We start from the raw sequence: 24,308 nt of genomic DNA on the forward strand, positions 1-24,308 counted from the left end.
TAGCAGCTAGTCATTCCTGGCCCCCACACTAAATGACGTCTCACTCGTACCCCACTTACTAGCGTAATTTACTGCAGTGGAGGTTTGTTTATTCCCCAAATCATTGACCCCAGTTCCATGTAAGCGATTACCCCATCAATGGTTTCAAGGCACACAATATGCGAAGCTGTCATGCAGGTGATAGCCCGCACCATTCTGCTGGGACATTTATTTGAAGCCGCTCTCATTCCTTACACCACTTTAGATGTAGCCTAGTGGCTAAGTGTGATGAGGTCTGTTGTAGTCAGTGGCAAGCTCGGAACCATGACTGCCAGGCCCCTCTCCAGCTCCCCCACTTGTCCATTAAGTTTGGTGATCCTGGAAACGTCAGCTCATCTCCTTATGCCTCTGTGCCCAGATCTGACTGGAAAATTCGAAGCACTTAAGAGGTTCACACTCATTATTAGCCTTTGCGTTGAGGCTCGTTCTGCGATCGAGGCCTTTATAAATATGAGCAACAAATATGGGACTTCGTGTGCTCAACAGGCCCTCTTGTGAGTCCCGGGGCCTTGACAGCTCTGGGATATAGATGGCTGGCAGGTGCGTGGACCTGGGCCCTGCGACTCAGCCTTTTCAGGCAGGCAGCGGATGAGTTAAAGGCAAGAGTGTCCCGCGGTGCTAAAATAAGACACCAACTGCGAGCCATGCCAGCCCGGCCCCAGATCTAATCAGTACACCACCTTCGACTCCGACAGTGACATCAGAATGACCTCTCCAAATTCTCAGTGAGGCTGACCAATCGGAGCTCGACCGAGAGCTCTGCCAAGCCAATGGGGAAAAGGCGCTGGGTATATAGGGGTAGGACGGAGAGCTGAGACTTCGGGTCACCCATCCGGCTGAAGTGTGAGAAGAGGACGTACCACCCCCTTGGGGCATCGACATTTGCAGAGCTTTCTCCCTGACAGGTAACGGTGCGCTTGCAGGGTGTTTGGTTTTGTTTTCAGCTAAGCGCTAAGAGGCAGCTTCATCATGGTATCGTTCAGCGGCCCAGTGTTGAGGGCAACTGCGGTGCTGGGGGAGGAGAGGACTCCTTCGCCCCGGTAACCCCTCCTCTCTCCTGGAAACTGCAATCCATCACGTGTGTGTGGCAGGGCAGAAGCCGAGTGACTTTGGAGAATCCCTTGACAGACCTTGTTACTGACCACTTTACATGTTTGACTCCCAGAACCCCCTACGTGGCCAGAAGTGCCCCGGTCCCATACGCGCTGTGGCCCCTCAGCCAGCAGAGAGATATGCTCTGCCATCTGTACAATGCCTAAGACCCAGTGGGTAGCCACATCCACGAGTTTCCTGCTAAAATACTGTGTCCCCACAGAAGTCTTCCTTCTAGTTACAGTTAGTGTGCCTTTCTTTCTGTTGGGTCAGCCAGTGTCTAGTGTTATTTTAAGGCATGAAAGGAAAAGTAAGGGAAGACAACGACGAGAAAATGGAGAGTCAGGGGAATGTGCAGAAAAAAATATTTGAAGAAAGGTGAGAAAATGGACGATAGGAGCCAAATGAAGCTATATATAATCATTCGCGTAAAAGAAAGGAAAGTTAAAAAAAGAAAGAGAAAAAAGTACCAATACAAATAAGGAAAAGGTATTAACATGAAATCTTATAATAAACACGAGAAACAGAAAGTTAGCAGCAGGAGGGAAGCATGAGTACGAGGCAAATGGGGTAGCAGAAAGAATGAGCAAAAATCAAGAGAAACTAGAGAAGTATAGAATGAACAAACAAGGGCTATTTTGGAGGAGCCAAAGAATCGCCAACAATAATGATAACGAATCTGGTTACCGAAGATGAAGCAAAAGTGGGCATTAGGCAAAAATGCGAACTGAAAACATGAATCGGGAAAAAATGCATGGCATTATTTTTGGTTGCAGTTTTTTTTTTGGTTGCAGTTTTTATATAGCGAGAACTCGACCTGTAGGTATTGAAGCGCTTAACATGAGCACCGGTTAGTTACATCACACAATTATTTTGTTTGCTGTCGGAAATAGTTTCGATGTGGGCTGTATGTGTGACGGGCTACACCCTGCTGCGTAGCATCACACTTGTACACGACACTCCATTATTCGGTGATACCTTGCAAGCTTTGTACACTTCTCTCTATCACATGGCATGCATGCATACCGCATACATTTTTTGCATAAAACTTTTCAGTTCTATCAACGTGCAAGCGCGACAGCGCAATTTAACAATACATCGGTGCCCCTTTAAGGGGATTATGTTTTTGGGGTGGGTGAGTATGGTGTGGACTGCGTGTTTTTAATATTTTTTAAATGTTTGGATTCTGAGCCCGAGAAAAACAGTCCACTGACCGAGCTCCGCGCGTAGGTTAATCCCCATCCATCCTCCCTCCCCTCTCCCAAAACACTTGAGCTGTAAATAACTGTAAGCGCAACTGGACGTGGTGATTGGGGGAGGGGAGGTCTGTTGACGCTCTCGCGCTCGTCAGCGCCAAGGGGCTCGCATGTCGATACCCCCAGAAAGGAGATGGATGGAGGCGAGCATTATTTTTAGCTCGGACAGAAGGTGCCAGTCAGCCGCCATGGCCAGCCTCCGCGTCGCCAGCAAGGAGCAGCGGCGCGTGGCAGCAGAGCTCTCTCGGATTCATTGGCACCCGTTCTTATGTTCATCACAACATGGAGGCATGTGATTGGACGAAGGCGAACACCTGCATCTAGGCCCTTGGGCTGCGCAGAAGTGAAAGGAGGGACCCCAACAGAGCTTAATTTATAATAAAATAAAATATAATAAGTGCCAGGCGCTCGACATGAGAGCACTGCAGCTTGCACCACGCATTGTCTCGTCTGCCATGCTGCCAGTGATAGTAACAACACAACTACCACCCATCACACTCCTAAAAGTGTGACAATTTGGACTATTCCAGCCCCCCTTAGCCGTACGAATGGTATGGGCTTCTGGTAATAGTCATTTTAATGTAGGTTGAATTAATAATTAGCTGTTGTTGTGGTCATCTCGAGATTTGCTACGCAGCTCCACCTCTTGGCAGACAGTCACAAGCACCGGTCTTGACAATTAAGTGCCGGTGCCAAGCACTGGAAACCACAGGCGCAAATTTAGCCCTGGACTCCAATGACCAACATGCCCTGCTTTGAGTTCACCATTCCTGGTGAAATAGTGCAGCTGGGACGGGCATCTGCTGCCGTACCCTTCCCATACAAAACCACTGAACACGTCGTTTCTCTCCCACCCTCCAGGCCTCCACTCAGAATAGGCCGAGTGCCCTTCCTCACAAGCAGAGTATTTCAATTCACCTTTTCTGGGGAAATGTCTCTTTTTTTGGGGCTAAAGATTTCAGTCTAGGGCGACCATATTACCGCAGGCTATGACGTACACTGTTATCACAGATGAACGTTTGTGTGAACGCCAAATGCATTCTGGGTGTTGTGAGTACAAAAGAGCTAATGGGTAGTTTTCTATTCGCTGTAGGGCTTATGAGGAAGCAAAGAGGTTAACATTTCAATGTGGAACTGATTTTTTCAAATCTGATCTCATGTTGTGAGGGTATAAATTGAATTTACATTTAAGCCGCCGGCCCTCACAGATGTAATAGTCATTTGATCAAATGAACAATTAATCTTAATGTCAGATGGTAGATGAGTGTGTTTTTCGTATTGTCGCTTGTTCGTTTAATTGCTTGCAACGCCAAATGACTTATACGATTGCATATAGTATATTTAAACCGTTTTAAGCAAGCACCTGCACTTTAATCTGCACATCATTAATGAATTGCACAGCTGCTAAAGCCTTGGTAACTTGGAATCTTAGATACTAATATGAAATAATGCCCCTTGTAATGCAAACGTACTCCCTGCCTTGTTATCATTCTTCGTAGGACTATTATCCCTCTGTGTTGCACGGAGAAAATGTTTTTAACTGTATGTTTTTAAGACTGTTTGTTTCCCCAAAAAGAACAATTTTGAACGAACTAAATAGTTTAAAATCTAGAAAATATTTGCAGGTGAAAAGGTCAGGACTTGAGATAGTGTCCATGTTGTTCCTGTTTAAGAAATAAAGTACAAGTAAGGTTTAGGCGAGGTGACCGCACAGCACATAGGGGTCGGATATGGCTACTTCGACATCGAGCCTTGTGCATTGGGTGTCGTGTCACGCCCCCCAGTGATAAACACCGTGTAGTCGAGACGGGACACCTGCCCAGGAGCTGACATGCCGCGTGCTTCGGCCTTGGGACAGGACGTATGTTGGGATGAAGCGTTGTGACCTCTACGGGTGCGTACACAAATAGAAAGTGGGACGGGGCGGCGGGGGAGATATCGTGGCATAAGGCGTCACCCGAGAGGGCTAAGTAAGAAAGGAAATTTCCGCCTCTGTCAGCAGCTCTGTCGGCATCACCCTCACAGTTGGCCTTCCTAACACCCAGACGGGCAGCATTTGGAGCTATCAGGGTTTGGGATACACAGCTGTTGGCAGATCACAGTCCAAGAGACCCAGCTATAAATACGCGGGGAGCATGTTGGCGCATAGGGGACACCAGAAGAAATATTTCGCTTGTCGGTAGGCTAGACGTAAGCTAAAGGGACGTTTCAAGAGCTCTCACGCACAAACCCTGCGAGCAGGGGGCACCGAGCCCACCATGCTCCAAGGGATCCGTGCTCACCTGAGGAACAGTCTTTACCTGGCTCAGAGCTCGCGCCTCTTCCAGAAAGGTACAATTGGGGCGACAGCCATATGGCCCATGGATAGGACACAGGCACGTGTGATCTCAATAGGTTGGGTAAACTGACTCTGCACCAGTGGTTCATTTTGTCTGGTGCTAGGTACTTATTAATGAGAATCGACCACATGGAGGCGGCGACAATCTATTTCAATACACATGCGCGCGCACGCTCACGCGCAAATTATTTTATAATTCTTATGTTATTTTTAATTTGTCAGTTCGAATTATTTAAATGAATCGGCAACACAGAACAATACATTTTAAAAAGCATGACCGAGGCATTAAACACATACAATTGGTAAAATAACATTCCTATTCGATTATATAACATACGATCCATGGATTTTAAGTGCAAGTTAGCACCCAGAAGCCATAAACAATTCAATACAAGATTAAAAAGATACTACTTCCAGGGTGTTCAGGATATTCTTGCTGCTTTGTGGGAGAATGAACCCTACCCCTAGCAAGCTGCAGGATCCCGGAGGAAGAAAGGGGACTAGAGAATAATTCCCACTCTCCAGAAGCTACTGATGTGGGATGGTGTGATTATATTCAAGGGAGGTATAACACTAGGGCTGTGTGTCCTCTTGTGCCACAGCAAGAAGTAGCAGACACTAAAACCAGACCAGGGCTGCTTTCTGTCAGGCAGCGAGAGCTGCTCTTGCGTTGCAGCTCACGAGAAGCAGTTATCGACCTAAACGACTTCCAACTGCGAATCTCACGAGACCCTCCCCCCAACACAAAGCAATACCACTTGCTGTGCTGGGTTGTGTGACAGGGAGAGAGCAGATATGCACCATATCTACTATGATTGGATGCATTCAATTCCATTGCAAAGTCTGCTTGATACCAACTGCGCCTTCTTTGGGGAATTTGTCGCTTCTTCCTGGAGCAAGACCATTAAACCCTGGTCCAATCGCTGGTCCTCTCCAGACTGGACTACTGCAGTTCTCTTCTTACTGGCCTCCCCAAATCCCATCTGTTCCCCCTTAAATCTGTTCTCCATTCAGCAGCTAGTTTCATTTTTGGGGCCAAAAGAAGCGACCACATCACACCCATGTTATCCACCCTCCGATGGCTTCCCATCGAGGCAAGATCTACCTACAAGACTGCCTGTATTACCCACAAAGCCTTGCAATCTTCCTCTCCTTGCTACCTGGCGAATATACTGAAACTCTCTGGAGGCTCTAGACCATCAGGTAATGCAGAAAATGTACTGCTTGAACCTCCCACTTTCAAGAAGGAAAGATCGATGGCCCAATCCTTTTCAGGTAATGCAGTGAGAATCTGGAACTCACTTCCGCCTCAGCTCCGGACCACCACCTCCTCCCAGGCCTTCAAAACTGACCTCAAAGCTCTCATCCTTCAAAGACACTTCCACATTTAATTCACGCCCTCTCTATTATCTGAAGGAAGACCTTCCATTATAGAAAATTCTATTCTCCATGACTATGGAAGTGCCTTACCAGTGTGTTCTTGTGGTTTGTGTGTCTGCCAAATATTGTAGCATTATCCTTCTACCTGTGTTTGGTACTCTTTTGTAACATACACACGTCACTTTTCTCTTGTAACACACTGTTTGCTACCTCTTACATTTTGTTTGCTTTAGATACTTGCACAAGTGCCACCATTGCTTACAAAACGTTTGTTCTTGTGTTTGAGTGTCTACCATTTATTGCAGTATTATACCTCTACTTTCTATGCCTTTGTAACTTGCACACATGTCACTTTTTCCTCCTGTAATGTACCGGTTGCTACCTCTTGTATTTTGTTTGCTCACAATTGTCACTTTTGTTTCATGTAACTTAACTTTTGCACTTTGTTCACTTGTAATGTTCTCCTCATGTATTACTGTTCCTATTGTGAAGCGCTCTGACACCTTCGGGTAAAGTCTGCGCTATATAAAAACGCATAAAATAAAATACAAATACATTTCTGCTCTCTCCCTGTGCTGGCGCACTGTGTGCTGTCTAGCGCCAAGACAGGCACACCTGCACCATGGTGAGAGGGGGCCTGTGTTACAGTCAGGATTGTTTTTGTGCAGGAAGGGAGACGTTCCTGCACAAACACAATCCTCAGGGGAATTTTCCTCTTTCCACGTGTCCTACAGAATGCAGCACACGTAAAAAAAGAGGAAATAAGGTGAAATAAAGATTTCTCCTCTGTACCCCCCACTTGGGATAGTGTACCATTTTGACGCAATTCCAGGTTTACTGACCTTAGTAAATCTGGGATTGCATAAAAAATCATTGGTGGATGCATGGAAACGCCATGCTCCACCCATGGAAAGCCTTCTCAGCGCAGAGTAATGAATGTGTCTGTCATCAAAGAAATGCTACCAGTTACTCCTGCTGTTTTTAAACACAGCTCTTTGTTTGGATTACAGTAGGTTTCTTGTTTTTCTCTTGCTCCAGGACTTGTCCAGACTGCAATCATGCCTTTCGGCAACACCCACAACAACTACAAGCTGAACTTCGCATGCGAGGATGAGTTTCCCGACCTGAGCAAGCACAACAACCACATGGCTAAAGTCCTGACCGTGGACATCTACAAAAAGCTGAGGGACAGGCAGACCCCCAGCGGCTTCACTGTAGATGACATCATCCAGACCGGTGTTGATAATCCAGGTATGCCTGCTTCTTCTAACAATGCGGACTCCCCTGAATGGTACAGCTCTTAACTCTGGAACCACCACCTGCCACATTTGTCCATGAAAATGTGTCCATGAAAATTACATATATCCCGATCCTAGCCAATAACCACGCACATAGTAATATCTACAAACAGGTGCAACCCCATATAACACCACTGAATGATGTCAGGTACACAAGTAGCCATTCAATGTAAGCATGGGTGTCAGTCCTCACTGATACAGTTCCATCAGTGCAACCATTTTACTGCCCCTACATGCCACAACAAGTGATTGCAAATAAGCACAACAATGTTTCTTATCAATGCTTCTTGTCAAGAAGCCTGTATTTTAAGACCTGGATCTCTTTCCTTCACCACAAACAGCAGTCCTGCCTATTTCAATGACAAGTTCATCACCCTCGGTGGCTCTCGGCATAACACATTCATGACACCATTAGACTAAAGACTATGTTAGAAAAAAAACAAAGGAGCCGGCCTTTTCCATCGAGTCACCCACGATCTAGAATGACATCCACATGTCCATGAGTATTGCCCCAAAACTCTTCCGCTTTAGGACAGAACAAGAGACGCACCTCTTTAAAGACACCTTATCATGAAACAGTAACAGTCCACTTCCACTCTGAGAACCCATCTACCTCTGCAATCACTTGTTGACTGTATCTTTGGCATGTTCCATTTATAGTGCTCTGTTGCCTTTTGGCTAAGTTCACATTACACAAATATGACATACATAATATCACATCTCATTCAAGAAGCATGTATTTTCCATGACTTTGTTGATTTATCCTGTGGTTGGAATTAAATCCGCTTTGTCAAGCTGTTGGGCGCCAACAAATTAAATTATGCCACACCAGTAGGTCACTGAGTCAAAGTTACTCCCATACCCACCTCCGCTTTCCTATGTTTCTAGGTCACCCCTTCATCATGACTGTGGGTTGTGTTGCTGGAGATGAAGAATCCTATGAAGTCTTCAAGGAGCTGCTAGACCCCGTCATTGAAGATCGTCATAATGGATACAAACCCACAGACAAGCACAGGACTGACTTGAACCATGAGAACCTGAAGGTAAGGTACAACCTCGATCTAAATTACCCCAAAGCAGCCTTTCATAGAGGTCACCTGCAACCCTAGGGACTCAGAAACAGAAAAATCCTATCAAATCGTGTAGGTGTGAAATTCCAAAAAGCATGTTCTGTGCTTTGAATACCAGTAAAATGCAAGTGTATAGTTTGCACTGAACCCTACCCCTTTCCCATCTTCACTGACAGACACGTATCATGCATGAACTCCTTTACTTACTGTAAGAAAGTCGGTTTCTGTTGCAGTAATCCCCCCACTTTTTGCTAGATTTCTGCTGCACTTTTAACTTGATCTGCCCTGGTAAACCTAGGTCCAATGTATCTCCAAGAATTGGGAAAGAAGGCGGAACACTGGGTCAAGATAAGGGTGACCAAGATTGCCACTGAGGGTGACCAAAATAAAGGGGTACAAAACCTTCCCAGGGGAAAGAGGATGAGCATCCTAAAGATAAAAGTAAGAAGTCTAAGGTAGCCCCCCCAAAAACCTGTCCAGGTGGTTGTGGCCTAAAGACAGCTCACAACTTAAAACTGGGTACCATAGTAAAAGTTGGGATCCCAACAAGGTATGGTGTCATAACTGTCTGAATATAGGACACCACACCAAGGACCCTAGCTGTCCTAAAACAAAGTCTCTTGTGCAGCTCGAGGGGTTGCCAGGGTGGCCTATGGGGTTAAGACATAGAGGAGGAAGTCCACATAGCCTTCAACTGGAAAGTGGACCCAAAAGGTGAGTTGGAGATTCCAGAGGGGAGTAGACACTTCCATCATCCACTGGCGAATGGAATCCCATCCACTGTCCTAAGAGATACCTGTGCCAGTTATACTGTGGTGCATGACAGGTTGGTAATCTCAAACCAGTACGTCCCAGGGGAAACAAAGAGAGGAAGGGTTATCCCAGGGGAGGTCACTGTTAGGCATGTGGCTGTAGTGCCCCAGAAATATCTGGGTCCCTTAGTTGGAGAAAGGTGGTAGTCAATAAAGATCTTCCCCTTGATTGTCTCTTTGGCACTGGCCACCACCCAGGGGTTGGACTGAGCCAAAGTGAGGTACGGGTCCAGTGCTAGACCTCTTAAAAAGGACCTGGGGGGAAGGCTGAACTTGCAGTTAGTGTAGATAAGCAACAAAAGAAAAAGAAGAGACAGTGTAGGGAAGGTGGACAACTGATAGCCACGAATTCTATCCCAATAAGGGAGGACTCGAAAGTTGGCACTGGTGAAGTCCTCCCTAGCCCACAAAAATACAGACTAGTCAGACACTGTCCAGCCTGAGTTGGTGGCTCCTCAACTGGCAAAACAGAGGGTGGAAGAAGGGTTTTCACGACTAAGTGTAGTGGCCCCCTAACCTAGCACAGTAGACAGGCCACCAAAACCCCCAAAAGCCTGTAAGTGTGCCCCTTCACCTACCAGTGAAGAGCTAAAGGTGTAGGTCTGGGCACTGACAGCTATCAGTGGCCTCTGCTGGGTGATAGCCTTCATGGCAGCACTGTCCTTGGCATGGTGGGTTAGCCTATGCTAAATAGCAAGTTAGGCCCCCTGACCCTGTTGCTCATGGTGGAGTTACCTAAGCTGTGGGTAAGCTGGGACTTGCCCTAGCTAGGAAATTTGCAGAGGTAGGCAACTATGAACCAAAACTAAAAAGATGGAGTAAAGACACTAAAGAGCTAGGGAAGGAGCATTGGGAATTAGGTCCTGAAACCGTTGAGGTAGGCCAGCTCTCTAAAGAGACTGACCTGAACAGAAGGATGTAAGGCAGAGAAGGCTCTGCAACTGTCAAACCCCTGTCTCCACTCTTCCTCACCTGAAAGACTAGGAAGACTCTCCCAGGTTTGTCTGAGTCTCCTGGCCTTTGGGCTGAAGAGTGTAGGAAAGTGGGTTTCTGCTGCAGTAACCCCCCACTTTTTGCCAGATTTCTGATGCACTTTGAATTGATGTACCCTGGGTCCCTGCCATTCGGGTTCACAGGGCCTGTGTCCTTTCCCAAAACTATACATTTGTACCAACAATTGGTTCCCCTCTGGCCACATGTGAGTCCCTTGTAAAATGTACCAAGGGCACTGTGACCAGGGAAGACCTTTAAGGGCTGGAGCACATATTGTGCCCCCATTAGAGGTGCTGGACCTTAACCTACACACACTGCCATTGCAGGCTGCGTGTTTTGGTGCAGAGAAGTGAAGAGTCGACATGACACAGATACCTGTGTGCCATGCCTGCAACCCACTGCCTAAGGTATAGGTAAGTCACCCCTCTAGCTGGGTGCACTATACCACTGGTAAGGGTACAGTTTCATGAGGACTTTTCCCCTAATGTGATTAAGTCCATTCTTAGACATTGTAAGTGCAGTACAGTCATAATGAGTATATTGTCTGGCAGTTTGTCATTACGACCTTCACAGCACCATAATGGCTTTACTGAATTCTGGGAACTTTGGTAGCAAACTTCTCAGCATAATAAACCCACACTGAGGCCAGTGTGGGATTTATTATACAATGCTTTCAGAGGGCCTCTTAGAGATGCCCCCTGAAAAATAACCAACCTCTGGTGGATTTCCTGACTGGTAAACACCAGCCTGCCACCATGAGACAAGTTTCTGGACCCCTGGTGGGAGTCATCGCTCCCTGGACCCAGAAACAAAGCTTTTCCTGGGTGGAGGTGACCTCACCTCCCCCAGGCCAGGAAGAGCCATCGGTGGCAAGGGAGCTTCAATGGTCCAGAAGGTATGGCCACCTCTGCCAACCCCACCCCTCAGGTGAGGGAGGTGAGGTGAAGCCCACTCTTCAGTGCCCACCATCTTGCAGATGGCAGGCACTCTCCAATCAGGATTAGGGTTTGTACCCACTCCCCCACGTGGGATGAGCACGCCAAGGGTGTAGTTACCCTAAGGTCAGTAGCCCATTGGCTACTACCGTGAGACCCCTACGGCCTGAGTCCAAGTGGCCCACTGTTCCCAGCGAGCTCCCCAGTGCTCCTGAGTCAGAGTCCACCGTGGGTTGACCCCTCCAGGACTTCCCAATGTCACCTGCAGTCTCTGCAGGGAAATCCCCCAACCGCAAGTGGCACGGCAAGGTGAAATACAACCTCAAAAGGCACCCCTGCAACCGGCACCCTGCGTACTGGAGAAGAGGACCTGAGGTGCACCTACTTCCCGAGCCCTCCAACTTACCTGCCCTGCTGTTGGTTCCTCCCTGAAGACTTCCTGGACCGAGCCTGCAGTCAAAATCCACAACCGGAAACCTCCATAGGATTGCATTGGGCTCCCGACCCCTCCTAAGCACCATGCACCCATCCGGCCTAGTGCTGCTGGTGCTGTGAAGTTGGTGCTGACTGGGACCCCCGTAGCCCTCACCTTAAACCTAGGAGCTTGGCTCCAGAGATCAAGTGGCCTGCCTGTGAGCAGCCCCCAACCGTGGTGCCCGCTAGCCCCTTTGGCTAACATTGGCATCCTGCACTCTACACCCGAATTCCTACTGCTGCTGGTGGTGCAATTTGAGTGCCTACCTGGACCTTGGGGGACCATGGCCCTAACCCCAAAAAATTCCTACCTGTGAAACCCATAACCATTTTTCTTCCATAGGAACCCATGTTAAGAGATTTTGGGCCTAAAATATTTGTAGGGTGAAAAAGAGAACTAAACTGCAAAGTGTAAAACATCTAACTTACCATGTATTGTGAGATCCTAAGATGCAGTAGCAGGCATACCATCCCCAGTACTCAAAGTAATCCAAAAGTAACTAAAAAATATTCAGAAAATAACTACTGTACAATTCAAAATGAAATTTAAAGTGATAAAAACCTGTAACAACTGCAAATCCATCCTAAATTGCATTGCTCTGTACAGGTCTATAACTGAAAGTATATTTTACCTAACTGTACCAAGTCCTGCTTGGTTCTAGAAATAAAATACAAGTATACCTTTTTTATACTTACCCAATTGGTTTGGATTCAGTCTGAATGTGTTCATCAGTCTTGAATGAGTGAATACAATAAACACGCAACGCACCCTCTGTATAAGCGTAATTGTTTGCCTACACTACCACAAAAAGAGCTGTTAGTACTTACCTAATTTAGCCTCTGCTATAACTCTGGGGACTCCATGGACTCTGCACACACAATACCTAATTTTGGTATAGTATAAACAGAGCCAGCTTCCTACACTCACTCTACATGCCTCCCATCGTTCAACAACTGTCATTCACGGGTGACAATGTGCTATGGTCTTTACCCTCAGCATCTCCTCTAAATCTGAGCAACAACAATTCCCCCAGCACTGCTCCCATCTAACATCAGAATTGTTCCTTTGTAACCTTCTCCCTGACCTTCACCCCTACTTAGGGTAAACCAGGCTGACCGTACTTGTTATAACAATTGTGTACTTTCTCTACTAACTGCATTTCCTCTTTGCCCAAGAAGGCTGATGTAACCCAAAGTTCATGTAAGACTTCGAGAACGGAATTCATTTTGTAAAATAAATGGTAGAATACCTCACATCCAAAACGGTCTAACAAGCCACCACATCAGTGGATTGTACATATAGGCAGGGCCACATACTGTGCCTATTCTTGCCACATAATTTAGTAAACCTGCCACATAATTCCTCTAGTGCTGCATATAGGTAATACAAATAATCGCTTGTTTGCCAATTGGGCATGTTTGATCAAAGGATCCATAAAGTGGCTGGTCACAGGCTGAGTGGGGGCATTGGCAGTTGTAATTCTTGTCCATTCACAATGCTGCTGATCTCATGACAGGGAGGTGATGATCTGGACCCCAACTACGTCTTCAGCTCTCGTGTCCGCACTGGCCGCAGCATCAAGGGATACACTCTGCCCCCCCACTGCAGCCGTGGGGAACGCCGCGCCATTGAGAAGCTCTCCATCGAAGGTAAGACATGCTTCATTTTCTGGGCTGGGTGCTCTATGTTACATGGGGTGATTGTCGCAATTATGATGCTGGGGAGGGTCTACTCCCCGCTATTTATTTTTGCTGTTTTATGTAGTGCAAACGTACCCAAGGGTATCAGAGTGCTTTACAGAAAACAAGAATAATATGGATAACAATCAACATACAAATAGTAGGTAAGCAACAAAGAGAACCCATAGACCCAGCAGTTCAAATCAGTGAAGAAAGGACAGGCAGATCCAATCTGGATAGATTGGATAAGACAAAAAGGGATTTGAAGAAGCGATCATAGCTTCATCCAAAGTATCTTTCCATTACAAGGACTTTAAGATCCTTTTTAAATGTGGCAAGACTCAAGGTAGGGTAACGAGCTAGTGGAAGAGAGTCCTAGATCCTCAAAACACTACCAGAGGATGCTTATTTTATCAAATCTTCCTGCTTGAATGTTGAAAGTTCCAGCAGCAGTGCTGCAGCATTTCTCAATCTCCATCGAGCGCCAGAGTTTCAGTTTTCCAGCCAAGTAGCAGGGTGTGTATCATTGTGGAGGTCTTTGTAAGTGATGTATTCAAGCCTAAATTGGGCTCTTGCTACAAGGAGAAGAAATTGCAGGGTGTGATGAAGAGAAGAAATATGATCACATTTGTTTTAACCTGTCACAATGTGGGCAGGGCAGAAAGCACTGCTCTCAGGGGTGACGGATGCACTAACGGTTGCACTTCTCATAGTAAAAGGTTTCAAGCATTAGTCGCCGCAGATAGCCCGACATGTCTTCATTTCTGCTTGCGTGATTTTCTGAGGAGCACATCCAGACCAGGACCATTGGGGTTGTTCGCGAATCACGCTTGACGATGCCTATTGACTGCTCACCTAGCACTGCAAGGGGAAGGGCACTGGGATTAGTCCCTCCAAGTTTGTATGTCTAGAGAATGGGATTAGTAAAGAGGCATTAACGTGGCCCGGAACAGAGAGAAGATTGGAAGTGGGTTAGGAGAGGGGGCCAACCTCTCACCCTGGTTGGGGATAGCAATGGAGCAAAGCCAGTCTCAAGGATTCTCCGACGGTTGAATGCATCAATTATGCTTGAAGATGCTTTTCCGGTTTTCTCCTAGCATTGCAAGGGCCAGGGCATAGGGCACAGTCCCTCCAAGTTTTGAATCTCTGGACCATAGGGCTAGTGGAGAAGGATTACCTTGAGAGGAAATTGGGAGTGAGTTATGAGCGTGTGACGATCTCTCATCCTGATTTGGGAAAGCATTGGAGCAAAGTCAGTCTCCAAGGATTCTACAAAGGCTGACTACATCAAATCAGAGGAACTTCTAGTAAATAGAGCTGAGAATTACTTGAAAATAAGAATCCTGCAATATTTGCAGGATTAAGAATGGATTGTGCAACAATGCTAGCACTGATCTTCGTGGTCTGCCATTTTCCTGGTGGCATTTTAGCTCCGACTGGTACCTGTCCCGGAGATGTGAGTAGAAAACATTTCTTATACGAATCTTACTCACTTACTGTTTTTTGACGTGACTTTGGGCCCGATGTAGGTCACCAAATACCGGTCGGTAACGGCCGAATTCGGCCGTTACCGACCGGTATTTGGTGATTGAGATGTAGGGGCCATTATTTTACAGAATCGGTAAATTTACTAAATCGGTAAATTTACTGAATCTGTAAAATACCGGATTGGTAATTTTACAGATTCAGTAAATCCCAGATGTAGGTAGCACTGTTTACAGTGCTACAGGCCTTCAGAATTCGGTATGTTATCACCCAATACAATTGGGTGGTAAAATACCGAATTCAGGTGTACATGCACATCTGTGCATGTACACCTGTGCCATGTGACACACAGACATGCCCTTAGGGCATGTATGTGTGCCACATGGCACACGAGCCTGGAATTGGGGTGCTACAGGGTGTCAAAGTGACACCCCGTTCACCCTTGCAGGATTTGGTATTTACCGATTCGGTAAATACCGAATCAGTATTTCCCATTGATTCCTATGGGCTTCAAGGCCCATAGGAATCAATAGGAAATACCGATTCGGTATTTACCGAATCTGTAAATACCAAATCTTACAGATTCGGTAATTCTAAAATAAGAATTACGTACATCTGCCCCCTTCCTATTTACCTACTCTTACATACCGAATCGGTATGATTCGGTATTTAAGAGTAGGTAAATAAGAATTACCTACATCTGCCCCTTTGTCCCTTAGTTGGACTATGTCCCACACCCATTAACTGCTGCAATGTCAATCTCTTAATAACATACTTTGGGTGGCTAAACCTCGCGTATCATTATAAAAAAACAAAGACGCACAAGCGAAACATGTCTATTTTCTCTTAAGCCCACAAAAAGCAAGTCTGTGAAGTGGAGAATCATAAGTTAACTTCACTGATGATGCTTGCTAGTTCTGTGCACATATAGGAGAGCAAATATCTGCATTTATCAATTCCCATGTGAGGTGATGATGGGCTCAGTAACCAGATAAACTAGCCGATTCATTGCTGTGACTCAGGGTAAATCCTATTACACATGCCTCAGCACACAACTTTAAACACATGGGGCATATTTACAAAGAATTGGCGTTGGGCAGCAACGCAATTCATTTTGGTGCGCTGCCCTACTCAAATTCGAAAGGGCAGGATTGCACTGTATCGACAAGATACTGTGTGTTCCTGACCTGTCAGCCAGCACTGGCACACAATCAGCAGACATCGCAAATGCAGGCATCCTTGCACCATGGTGGAAGGGTCTCTATGTTGTTGGCATGATTGTTTTGGCAGGAAGGGTCACGTCCCTGCACAAAAACAATTGGAGGCATTTTCCTCTTCCTATGTGTGCTGCAGAATAAAAAGAACCTGGAAAGAGGAAAAAACGATGAGAAATACAATTATTTCTCCTCGTTACGCCACCCCTGGGGAGGCACACTGTTTTAAAGCGTGCCCAGATTCACGACATGTTGTAAATCTGGGATTGTGTCAAAACCTATGGGCGTTTCGTGGAAACACTCACTGCAAAGCCCTTGGCACACCTCCCCGACACAGTGTGAGGCAACGTAGGAACTTCCACTGCGTTGCCACACTCCATATCTACTAGGCCATGAAAAACCATGCAGGGTGGCTTTACAAGGCCTTGTAGCTGTGCCACCGGAATGCCAAAAAAGTGACGTTCCAGTGGCACACATGGCTTGTAAATAAGCCCCATGATACTTTTGATGAATTCTAAATCTTCCAGCAAGTAGTGAGAATAGGTGGTACTTATTATCATTGAAATGAAATTGAAATTGTATTTATATAGCACTTACTACCCCTGAAGGTGTGTTAAATCTCTTTGCCGTGAGTAGCACACTACCCCAGAGCCCAAAGTTAGTGGTCAACCCATTGGTTATTAGGGTTAGTCTTGCATAACAAAGAAAACTATTCAATGCAATTATTCGAGTTTGTGTTGATTAGTGGCTTTGTTGTGATCATTAGAGGAAGCTATGTGAGAAGCAACTGCTTGCTCTGGAATAGATATTGTTATGGTTTTAAAAAAAAGAGCTCAAGACAGATAGGCATGAGATTTAAAGTAGTGTATATACATACAGCAGAGGCATGTAGAAGGCAAGCAGAGGGTGCATTGCTAATTAATAAGGGAGTGGAAAAGTAAGTAAAAGTTTCATTCCAGGTCAATTTTTCATGCAGGATTTTAAGGAATATAGCAGGTGAAGAGTTTTGTTGCAAGCAATCTGTTTATGTAAACCTGTTTAAAGAAATAGCTAACAATTCTGCTCTAAAGAAATGTGGCTTTTAAAAGTCATTCTAAAGGCACTTTTGAAGAGGTGGCAGGGATACTTCCCACACTGCAGAAAGGGAAGCCCAGTCCTTTCTGAGACCCTCTTACGAGTGATTGTTAAGCAGTGCGATATTGAACACATCCCAGTACTTGCAGTTACAATTTGATAGTGCTGCCATCCCCCGCTATGTGCAATGCAGCCAATAATTTCAAACCCAGAGAGACCCCTATTGAATTCCTACTACAGGAGTATATTTAATACCATAAAGTATTGATACAGTTTATGCAAGTCATTTTAAACCATACATAAAGTACACATATAATATAAAACATATGTAAACCCCCACCAACTTAAAACATAACAAGGCAGCTGATACACACATTACAGCAATCATCAGTGAATTCAGTGCCTGTGTTACCTGATTCAGAATGTGGTGCATCCACCTGAAGAACACCAGGTCCAACAGAGCAGCCGGCATGTCCAGCAGAATGGGTGTATCTTGAAGTCACCCTGATCTTCCAGCACCCACCAACATAACTAATAGCTTTACGGTGCCAAAGCACTCAAACAGTATGTGTACATGCCCTTGTTTGCATGCACTATCACTTTAAAGCAATCTTGTACTGTTATCGAAATGTGGCACTTTCTGTTGCCCCACAACACACCGGCAAAAAGAGAGCTTTCCTTGTTTTTATTCTTATTTACCAAAGTACATTGATGTTTTGTGCATTATGGCAATCTGTGTAGTATGGAACTGTATTGCAAAGTTTACGTCTTGTACAGGTCTTATTGTTACCATATTTTTTGTATCAGGATTCCCTCTTTTCTACTTCTGTAACGCTGAGTAATGCTACACAGGCATGAATAACTGTACGAAATGTACCTTACCAAATCATCTGGAGACATACGAGTATTAGAATTGTTTGCGATTGTGATTTTTCATTAACCTACGCACCTGAAATGCGATCAGCCTCCCAAAAATAAGCCTGAGTTGCGAGCCCCCTTCTTTTTAGTCCTAGGTAAGGGCATCTAACCACACCTATCATTCCATCTACCCACCCCTATGCAGCTACCATCCACCCTCAACAAAGCACCAAATACAACCAGCTCCAAGCATTCCTCCATCAGTTCACTATCGAAATCCATCCTCCCACAGCCAAGTTATTATTCCTCCAACCATGCAACTTTATATATTCATCTATCCACTCACTCAGCAGTGACAGTAAACCATCCATCTATTGCTCCATGTGTACAATCGCACATCAATCAATCCATACATCTATCCAATAGTGACCTGTGTCCAGGGTAGGACTGGCCTAAAGGGCATTCAGGCAGTGCCCAAAGGGGCTGGTCTGTCAGATCACTATAGGGATCTGTTTTTGGCTGTTTGTGGGCCTGTTTTATGATCTGCTGGCCAGTTTTTACTGTTGATTTCCTTCTTAAAGACACGGACGTTTTCGCAACAAGCACACATAAATGCAGGCTCCCCATACTTGCAAACCACAGTGTCTTCACATGTTGAAAACTGCCCCTAGTTGTAAAAGTGGGCCACTGTTTTGGCTATCTGATTCGTTAATGGGGTTTTCTTTTATGTTGGTGCCAGAGCTTATTTTTGGCCCCAGTCTGACCCTGCCTGTGTCTAAATGTTTTCTTACTGCATGAGCGGGTTTGTGTGAGAGTACATCTAGGTGCCAGCAGGTATGTTTTCTGTTTGTGCATCCAAACCTCACAGAAATATTGGTCAATTGCAACAAATACCAAATACACATACAAATCAGACGTGCTGACTTTGTCTGTGTTTGTTCTTTTAGCTCTGAACAGCTTGACTGGTGAGTTCAAGGGCAAGTACTATCCCCTGAAGGACATGACCGACGCCGAGCAGCAGCAGCTTATTGATGACCACTTCCTCTTTGACAAGCCCGTCTCTCCTCTCCTGCTGGCCGCTGGCATGGCTCGTGATTGGCCCGACGCCAGAGGCATCTGGTGAGTAGCATGGAGACAATGGTGAAGGAGCTTAGTACTACTGCAGTTTCAGGCTTTGTAATCTCTGTAAGGATGCTTCTGTCAAATCAATTCCCTTTGGGTTTGTTTTAAGCACCCAGACCCACACTGTCATACATACACATGGAAGTCACCCAAACACTATACGCATCACCAACCTTACATGGAAACCAAAGGAATGTGTAATGAAAAATATATTCTTTTTTTATTCTTGCTTGTGTTCTTGTTCAAAATCAATAAAGTAATCATTTTCTTACATCTATAAAAAAGTGAGTTTCACAAGGAAGGCATATATGTTTGCTACACTTTCAATTTCAACATTTGTTAAAAACCTAGTTTAAAAACAGCTACATATGAGGTTTTGGGTGACTTCCATGTGTATGTATGACAATGTGGATCTGGATGCTTAAAAAAAACCAAAGTGAATTGATTTTTGACAGAAGTGTCTATTTGGTGTCCTGCCCCTTTGGGCTGGAGGAACCCTCTCTTATATTTGTGATCTCTGTAAGGATGCACAGGCAGCACCTGCTGTAGTGATGACGGTGAAATAAATGTGAAGCACAGTTGAATAACATCGCCTAAGACGTAGATCAGTATTGTTGCAAAGTGAAAAACTCTTTCAAACTCTGTTTCATGAAAGAATATTGAATGGACAAGACAGCTCTCTATAGGGATCCAGATATCTGAAGAGGCTTCCACAGCTCCCAGAAAGCACTTCCAAAAAAGAGTAAATCAGTCTTCACATCCCTGTCTGGCAATTGGAAGGTCCTCTTCCACAGGGCCACGAGGAACTACCAAGAAAGACAGGCAAAGCCTTCAAACTCAACTTTAAAGGTTACCACTGAGCAGACTCAAATGGCTTCAAGGGAAGGGAGAACCCATGATAGATATTGTGAGTCAGGAATACTACTTTGTTTGCCCTATCTTCTTCTGAAATATCCTGGTATGGGTATCATGGGTATAGATGAGCAAATGTAAATTGGCAAAAAATCCATCATGCACATTTTAGCCCAAAATATGCTGTGATTTGCTCTAGGAAAATATAGAATTGGTGCACAATGGGCTATAGAATGGCCTTGAAAATGCTTCTTTTGTGTAGGCTTGTCATGAATTTTGCAACAATGTATTGTCAACTAAGCTGTAGGGCCCTAGTCAATCAAAAAAATAAAAAAGCAACGGCTAAAAGCGCAAATATCTTTTTAGCCTCAAACAACACACATTGCCATATGTGTCCCTGGCAATTAGGGAACGACTGTTGTGTGTAGATGTCCTCTTTGGTAAAGGGCAGAATGCCTTTACTCACAGTAAATGTAGGCAATGGCTTACATGGGCTGACTCACTGCCCCATGCTATGTGCTGTATTGGGCAGCAGAAAAATGTGAATGACACAATAACCAATGGATGAAGCGGAGTGGCTGAAAGCCCGAATCGGTAAATAAATTACACATATAATCTAAGTAAAATCAAAAGGTCGTAGTTAGATCTAAAAAAAGAATCTCTAGAGGCCCAATAGGTAAGAAATTGATTTTTTAGGACGAGTTGAATAATATAAAAGTTGTTCCTCCCACTGTAGTCATGGTTGTAGCTCTACACTCCTATTCTGAAGTGGAAACGTGAAATGTGGAAGCCACTGGGCATGCTCTGGATGACTGTCATGATATTGACCATTTATCTCCACATCCTACAGGCACAACGATGATAAGACCTTTCTGGTCTGGGTCAACGAGGAGGATCATCTCCGTGTCATCTCTATGCAGAAGGGTGGCAACATGAAGGAGGTGTTCAGACGCTTCTGTGTTGGATTGCAGAAGGTGAGGGCCAGATCAGTCTGCCACTAGGGCAAGGTTCCAGAACATCATAGTCAGAATATTATATGACATGTGTCCTAAATATCATCTACAGAAATAGCTCCCCAGTGGAGTTAATAGAACATCTACGTAGAATGGGACAATATTTAGGTCACAATCTTTGTCAGGCAATATTTCTGTATATGATATTTTCATTTACAAGCGGTGATAGACAACTAGGTCTACCTGTCTTCTACTTATTCCCTTCTGCCTCCATCAAGCTATATGCTAATCCAGTACAGAGGGCTTGTTCTGAATATGCCACCGCCATACCCTTTTCTCTCTTTCCGCAACTGTCTGTCAAACAGCGAACCTGAGAAATTTTGCCTGTTTAACATATTTGAGTTCTAGAATCCCACTGTTCAAATTCCACAAATAACAGATTTGATGATGTACCCAAATACTGTACATCATTTGACCTTGATATAAAACCTAATCCTGACAGCAGTTAGAACCCAAACAATACTCATCTATTTCTAACGTCTTCCCCATTGTACTGCCATTCTTTTTATCCGAGTTTCATCCTTCAATTTTTCCCCATCCAGATTTAATGGTCATAATATGCTGTAAAAAAACAGTCAGTGACAGATTTAAAGTTAGTCAGAAAATGTTAATGTTTACTTTTCGTAGCTTTTCAAAAGTGTACAGGCAAATATCGTGTCAAACATCTCCTCAAGTATTTCTATTTTTAAACGGGCAACGACTTAAGCTATCAGCCTCACTGTTACACTGAACTCCATTTTCCCAGCCATCTTTCTCTTCCAAAAACGTCTTCCCCCACGGTGATGGCAAACACAACCTCCATGGAGGCAAAAGACCAATATAGGAGTTGGAGATAAAGATACAATATTATCTTTTCCAGTAGGTTAATAGTCGGCCAGGGTTGTCCTTCCCCTGCCAACACCTAATTTAGACTGAGGAACAATCGTGTATAGATAAACCTTTATAAGTATCATTTCTCACGTAGAACTTTCTGCTCAAATGTTATCCTTGTTTCTCCTCTTGGGATAGATTGAAGAGATCTTCAAGAAAGCCGGCCATCCTTTCATGTGGAATGAGCATCTCGGTTACGTGTTGACCTGCCCCTCCAACTTGGGTACTGGACTGCGTGGTGGTGTGCACGTCAAACTGCCCAACCTCAGCAAACACCCCAAGTTTGAGGAGATTCTGACCAGACTGCGCCTGCAGAAACGTGGTACAGGTAAGATACAGACATTTGCATCAGAAAACCTTCTGCCGTTTAGTTTGCAAACTATGCCAGTCTGTACTAAAAAAATAAATCCTTCACAAAACTTTTCTTAGACAAGCCATGAAGATGGAAAATCTCCTACTGGCAGTGTGGCATAGTGTATTAACGTGTACTCAATACTTTGAGTTCAAAAGAGATCTCTTACTGGAATATAATATGACCCTCCAACCCCCATATAGCCCCCCCCTATGCTTTTGTTATCGCCACAGATCTATTACTGGTTCTTTGTGCAATTTAGGGTCATACTGGCTACATGCCGGTGCCCTAGCGTGTCCTGGACCGGCGGATCCAGTTACAGCCCATTTTAACACTGAATGAGTTGGGGCATTTTCTGGCAACCATTTTTTTGAAATTCTTTGCCTTTCTTGTAAGCATGATTTCACACATGTAAATGTTGCTGCTGCTTTGGAATTTACCCCTAAACCAACATCTGTTGATGTTTAGTAACTCATTAGCTTTCCGCCACCCTGGTAGGGAGAGTGGAAATGGCTTCTAGTTAGCAGGCTCGCCCAGATCTACAAGAACCCCATTATCTTTTGGAATTGAGAGAATTTTGTTACTTTTGGAACTTGGGCGGACCTTGGGAAACTGCTTATTTGATGAACACCTTTTTGGAGGGTGGCCATGAGTTACTAGGTTCATAATTATACTCTTTCACCAGCATAAAAAACCTCTAAGGTTTTAATATAACTTCTTACCATATGGTTGTCAGTTTGTAGATTTGGGGAAAGTATACCTACCTCCTATTTTCTTGTTCGACCATTATATCCCATCTCCTCGTCTGAAACTATGCTCTGGTTGTTCCTGTTGTGCTTATACTTGAAGCTGATTGAAATATCAGCCTGTGAGACTTACAAGGGATAATGTGAGCTTTAAAATTGCCAAATGTAGTGTACAACATAACACATTTTTTGTAGATTGTGCTTATATTTAGTTCGGTATGGTTTTGACATCTGTAATTTTGATGCAACCTCTATATAGTGGCTGGTGAAGTGAAGTCTTGTCAAAACACACACAGTTGATACAAGATTTCTCCTGAAATATCATTTGTACGCCCGACCACCATATCTTAAGTCTAGGGTGCAAGGGATAGCGGGCAACTTCTTTGTGTCCAAATGCTAGCATTCTCCACTGACCACACCATGTGGGACAGTGGACTTGAGCTGAAACCAAGTGCATCTACTGAATGGTTTTCATTCACTCTTTCACAGGTGGTGTAGATACTGCAGCTGTTGGTGGTGTCTTTGACATCTCAAATGCTGACCGTCTGGGGTTCTCCGAGGTGGAGCAGACACAGATGGTGGTGGATGGTGTGAAGCTCATGATTGAGATGGAGAAGAAGCTGGAGAAGGGTCAGGCCATTGATGACCTGGTGCCCGCCCAGAAGTAAGGCAGGAACAACATTCACAAAAATACATTCACCACGCCTCACTGACCATCGCCACCACCTACCACATTGCTAATCTTGGAGAACATCACGCCCTGTCAAAGAAATATGATGACGACACCTACCGGAAAATAGCCAACAGCCTGCCAGGAAAGAGAAAGCAATGACAGCGATATCACTTCAGACAGACATCACTCCCTCTTCTACCCTTCAACTGAAACCCTCATCTTCTCACACAGATTCCAACACCCCCAGCTGAGCAAAGGGAGGGAAGAGACTACAATGGGTGAACACTGAGCTGTGAAGTAGCAACTCAGGTGCCATCTGGCAGTGGAGTTGGAAGGACTGTTGCTTTTAACGCTGCCAATATGTCACTTGATTTCGAGTGAAGAGCGAATAAAATCACAATGGTGGCCCCAAAACTCTTTGAGCTATGACATCTTTTTTCCCACATAATGGTGGTTTTAAGTGGATGAATGGAGCTGAGGAATGAGTGGATTAAATCATTATATGCCAAAAAGGTAACAATATAATCTCATAGCACAAGAAAAGTCTCAGCGAAAAGCGCTGCATACGACACAAAGGCACCATAGAGGCAGATCTCAGTATTCAATTTTCTATTAAAAGGAAACTTTGTCATGGCCCTTTCACTTAATTTCGAGTCTGATGTAGAGACAGGTTTATCAGTCC

At 44.8% G+C, this 24,308-nt stretch overlaps 1 protein-coding gene across 1 annotated transcript; it reads left to right on the plus strand.

The window, feature by feature from the left end:
• The first annotated feature begins 732 nt into the window (after window positions 1-732).
• On the plus strand, window positions 733-24,040 carry CKM (creatine kinase, M-type). The gene is made up of 8 exons (XM_086938380.1): window positions 733-944; window positions 7,144-7,356; window positions 8,292-8,446; window positions 13,205-13,337; window positions 18,946-19,117; window positions 20,823-20,946; window positions 21,994-22,183; window positions 23,443-24,040. The coding sequence occupies exons 2-8, from the start codon at window positions 7,164-7,166 to the stop codon at window positions 23,619-23,621; spliced, it is 1,146 nt and encodes a 381-aa protein (XP_086794506.1). The 5' UTR covers window positions 733-944; window positions 7,144-7,163; the 3' UTR covers window positions 23,622-24,040.
• The last annotated feature ends 268 nt before the right edge of the window (window positions 24,041-24,308 follow it).

Source organism: Lissotriton vulgaris, chromosome 9, assembly GCF_964263255.1.
Source record: "Lissotriton vulgaris chromosome 9, aLisVul1.2, whole genome shotgun sequence".
Classification (NCBI taxonomy): Eukaryota; Metazoa; Chordata; class Amphibia; order Caudata; family Salamandridae; genus Lissotriton; species Lissotriton vulgaris.

Coding starts and splice junctions, on each gene's coding strand:
- CKM (XM_086938380.1), top strand. CDS start 7,164: ATGCCTTTCGGCAACACCCACAACAACTACAAGCTGAACTTCGCATGC. Junction 7,357..8,291: donor GACCGGTGTTGATAATCCAG/GTATGCCTGCTT, acceptor CTATGTTTCTAG/GTCACCCCTTCATCATGACT. Junction 8,447..13,204: donor TGAACCATGAGAACCTGAAG/GTAAGGTACAAC, acceptor ATCTCATGACAG/GGAGGTGATGATCTGGACCC.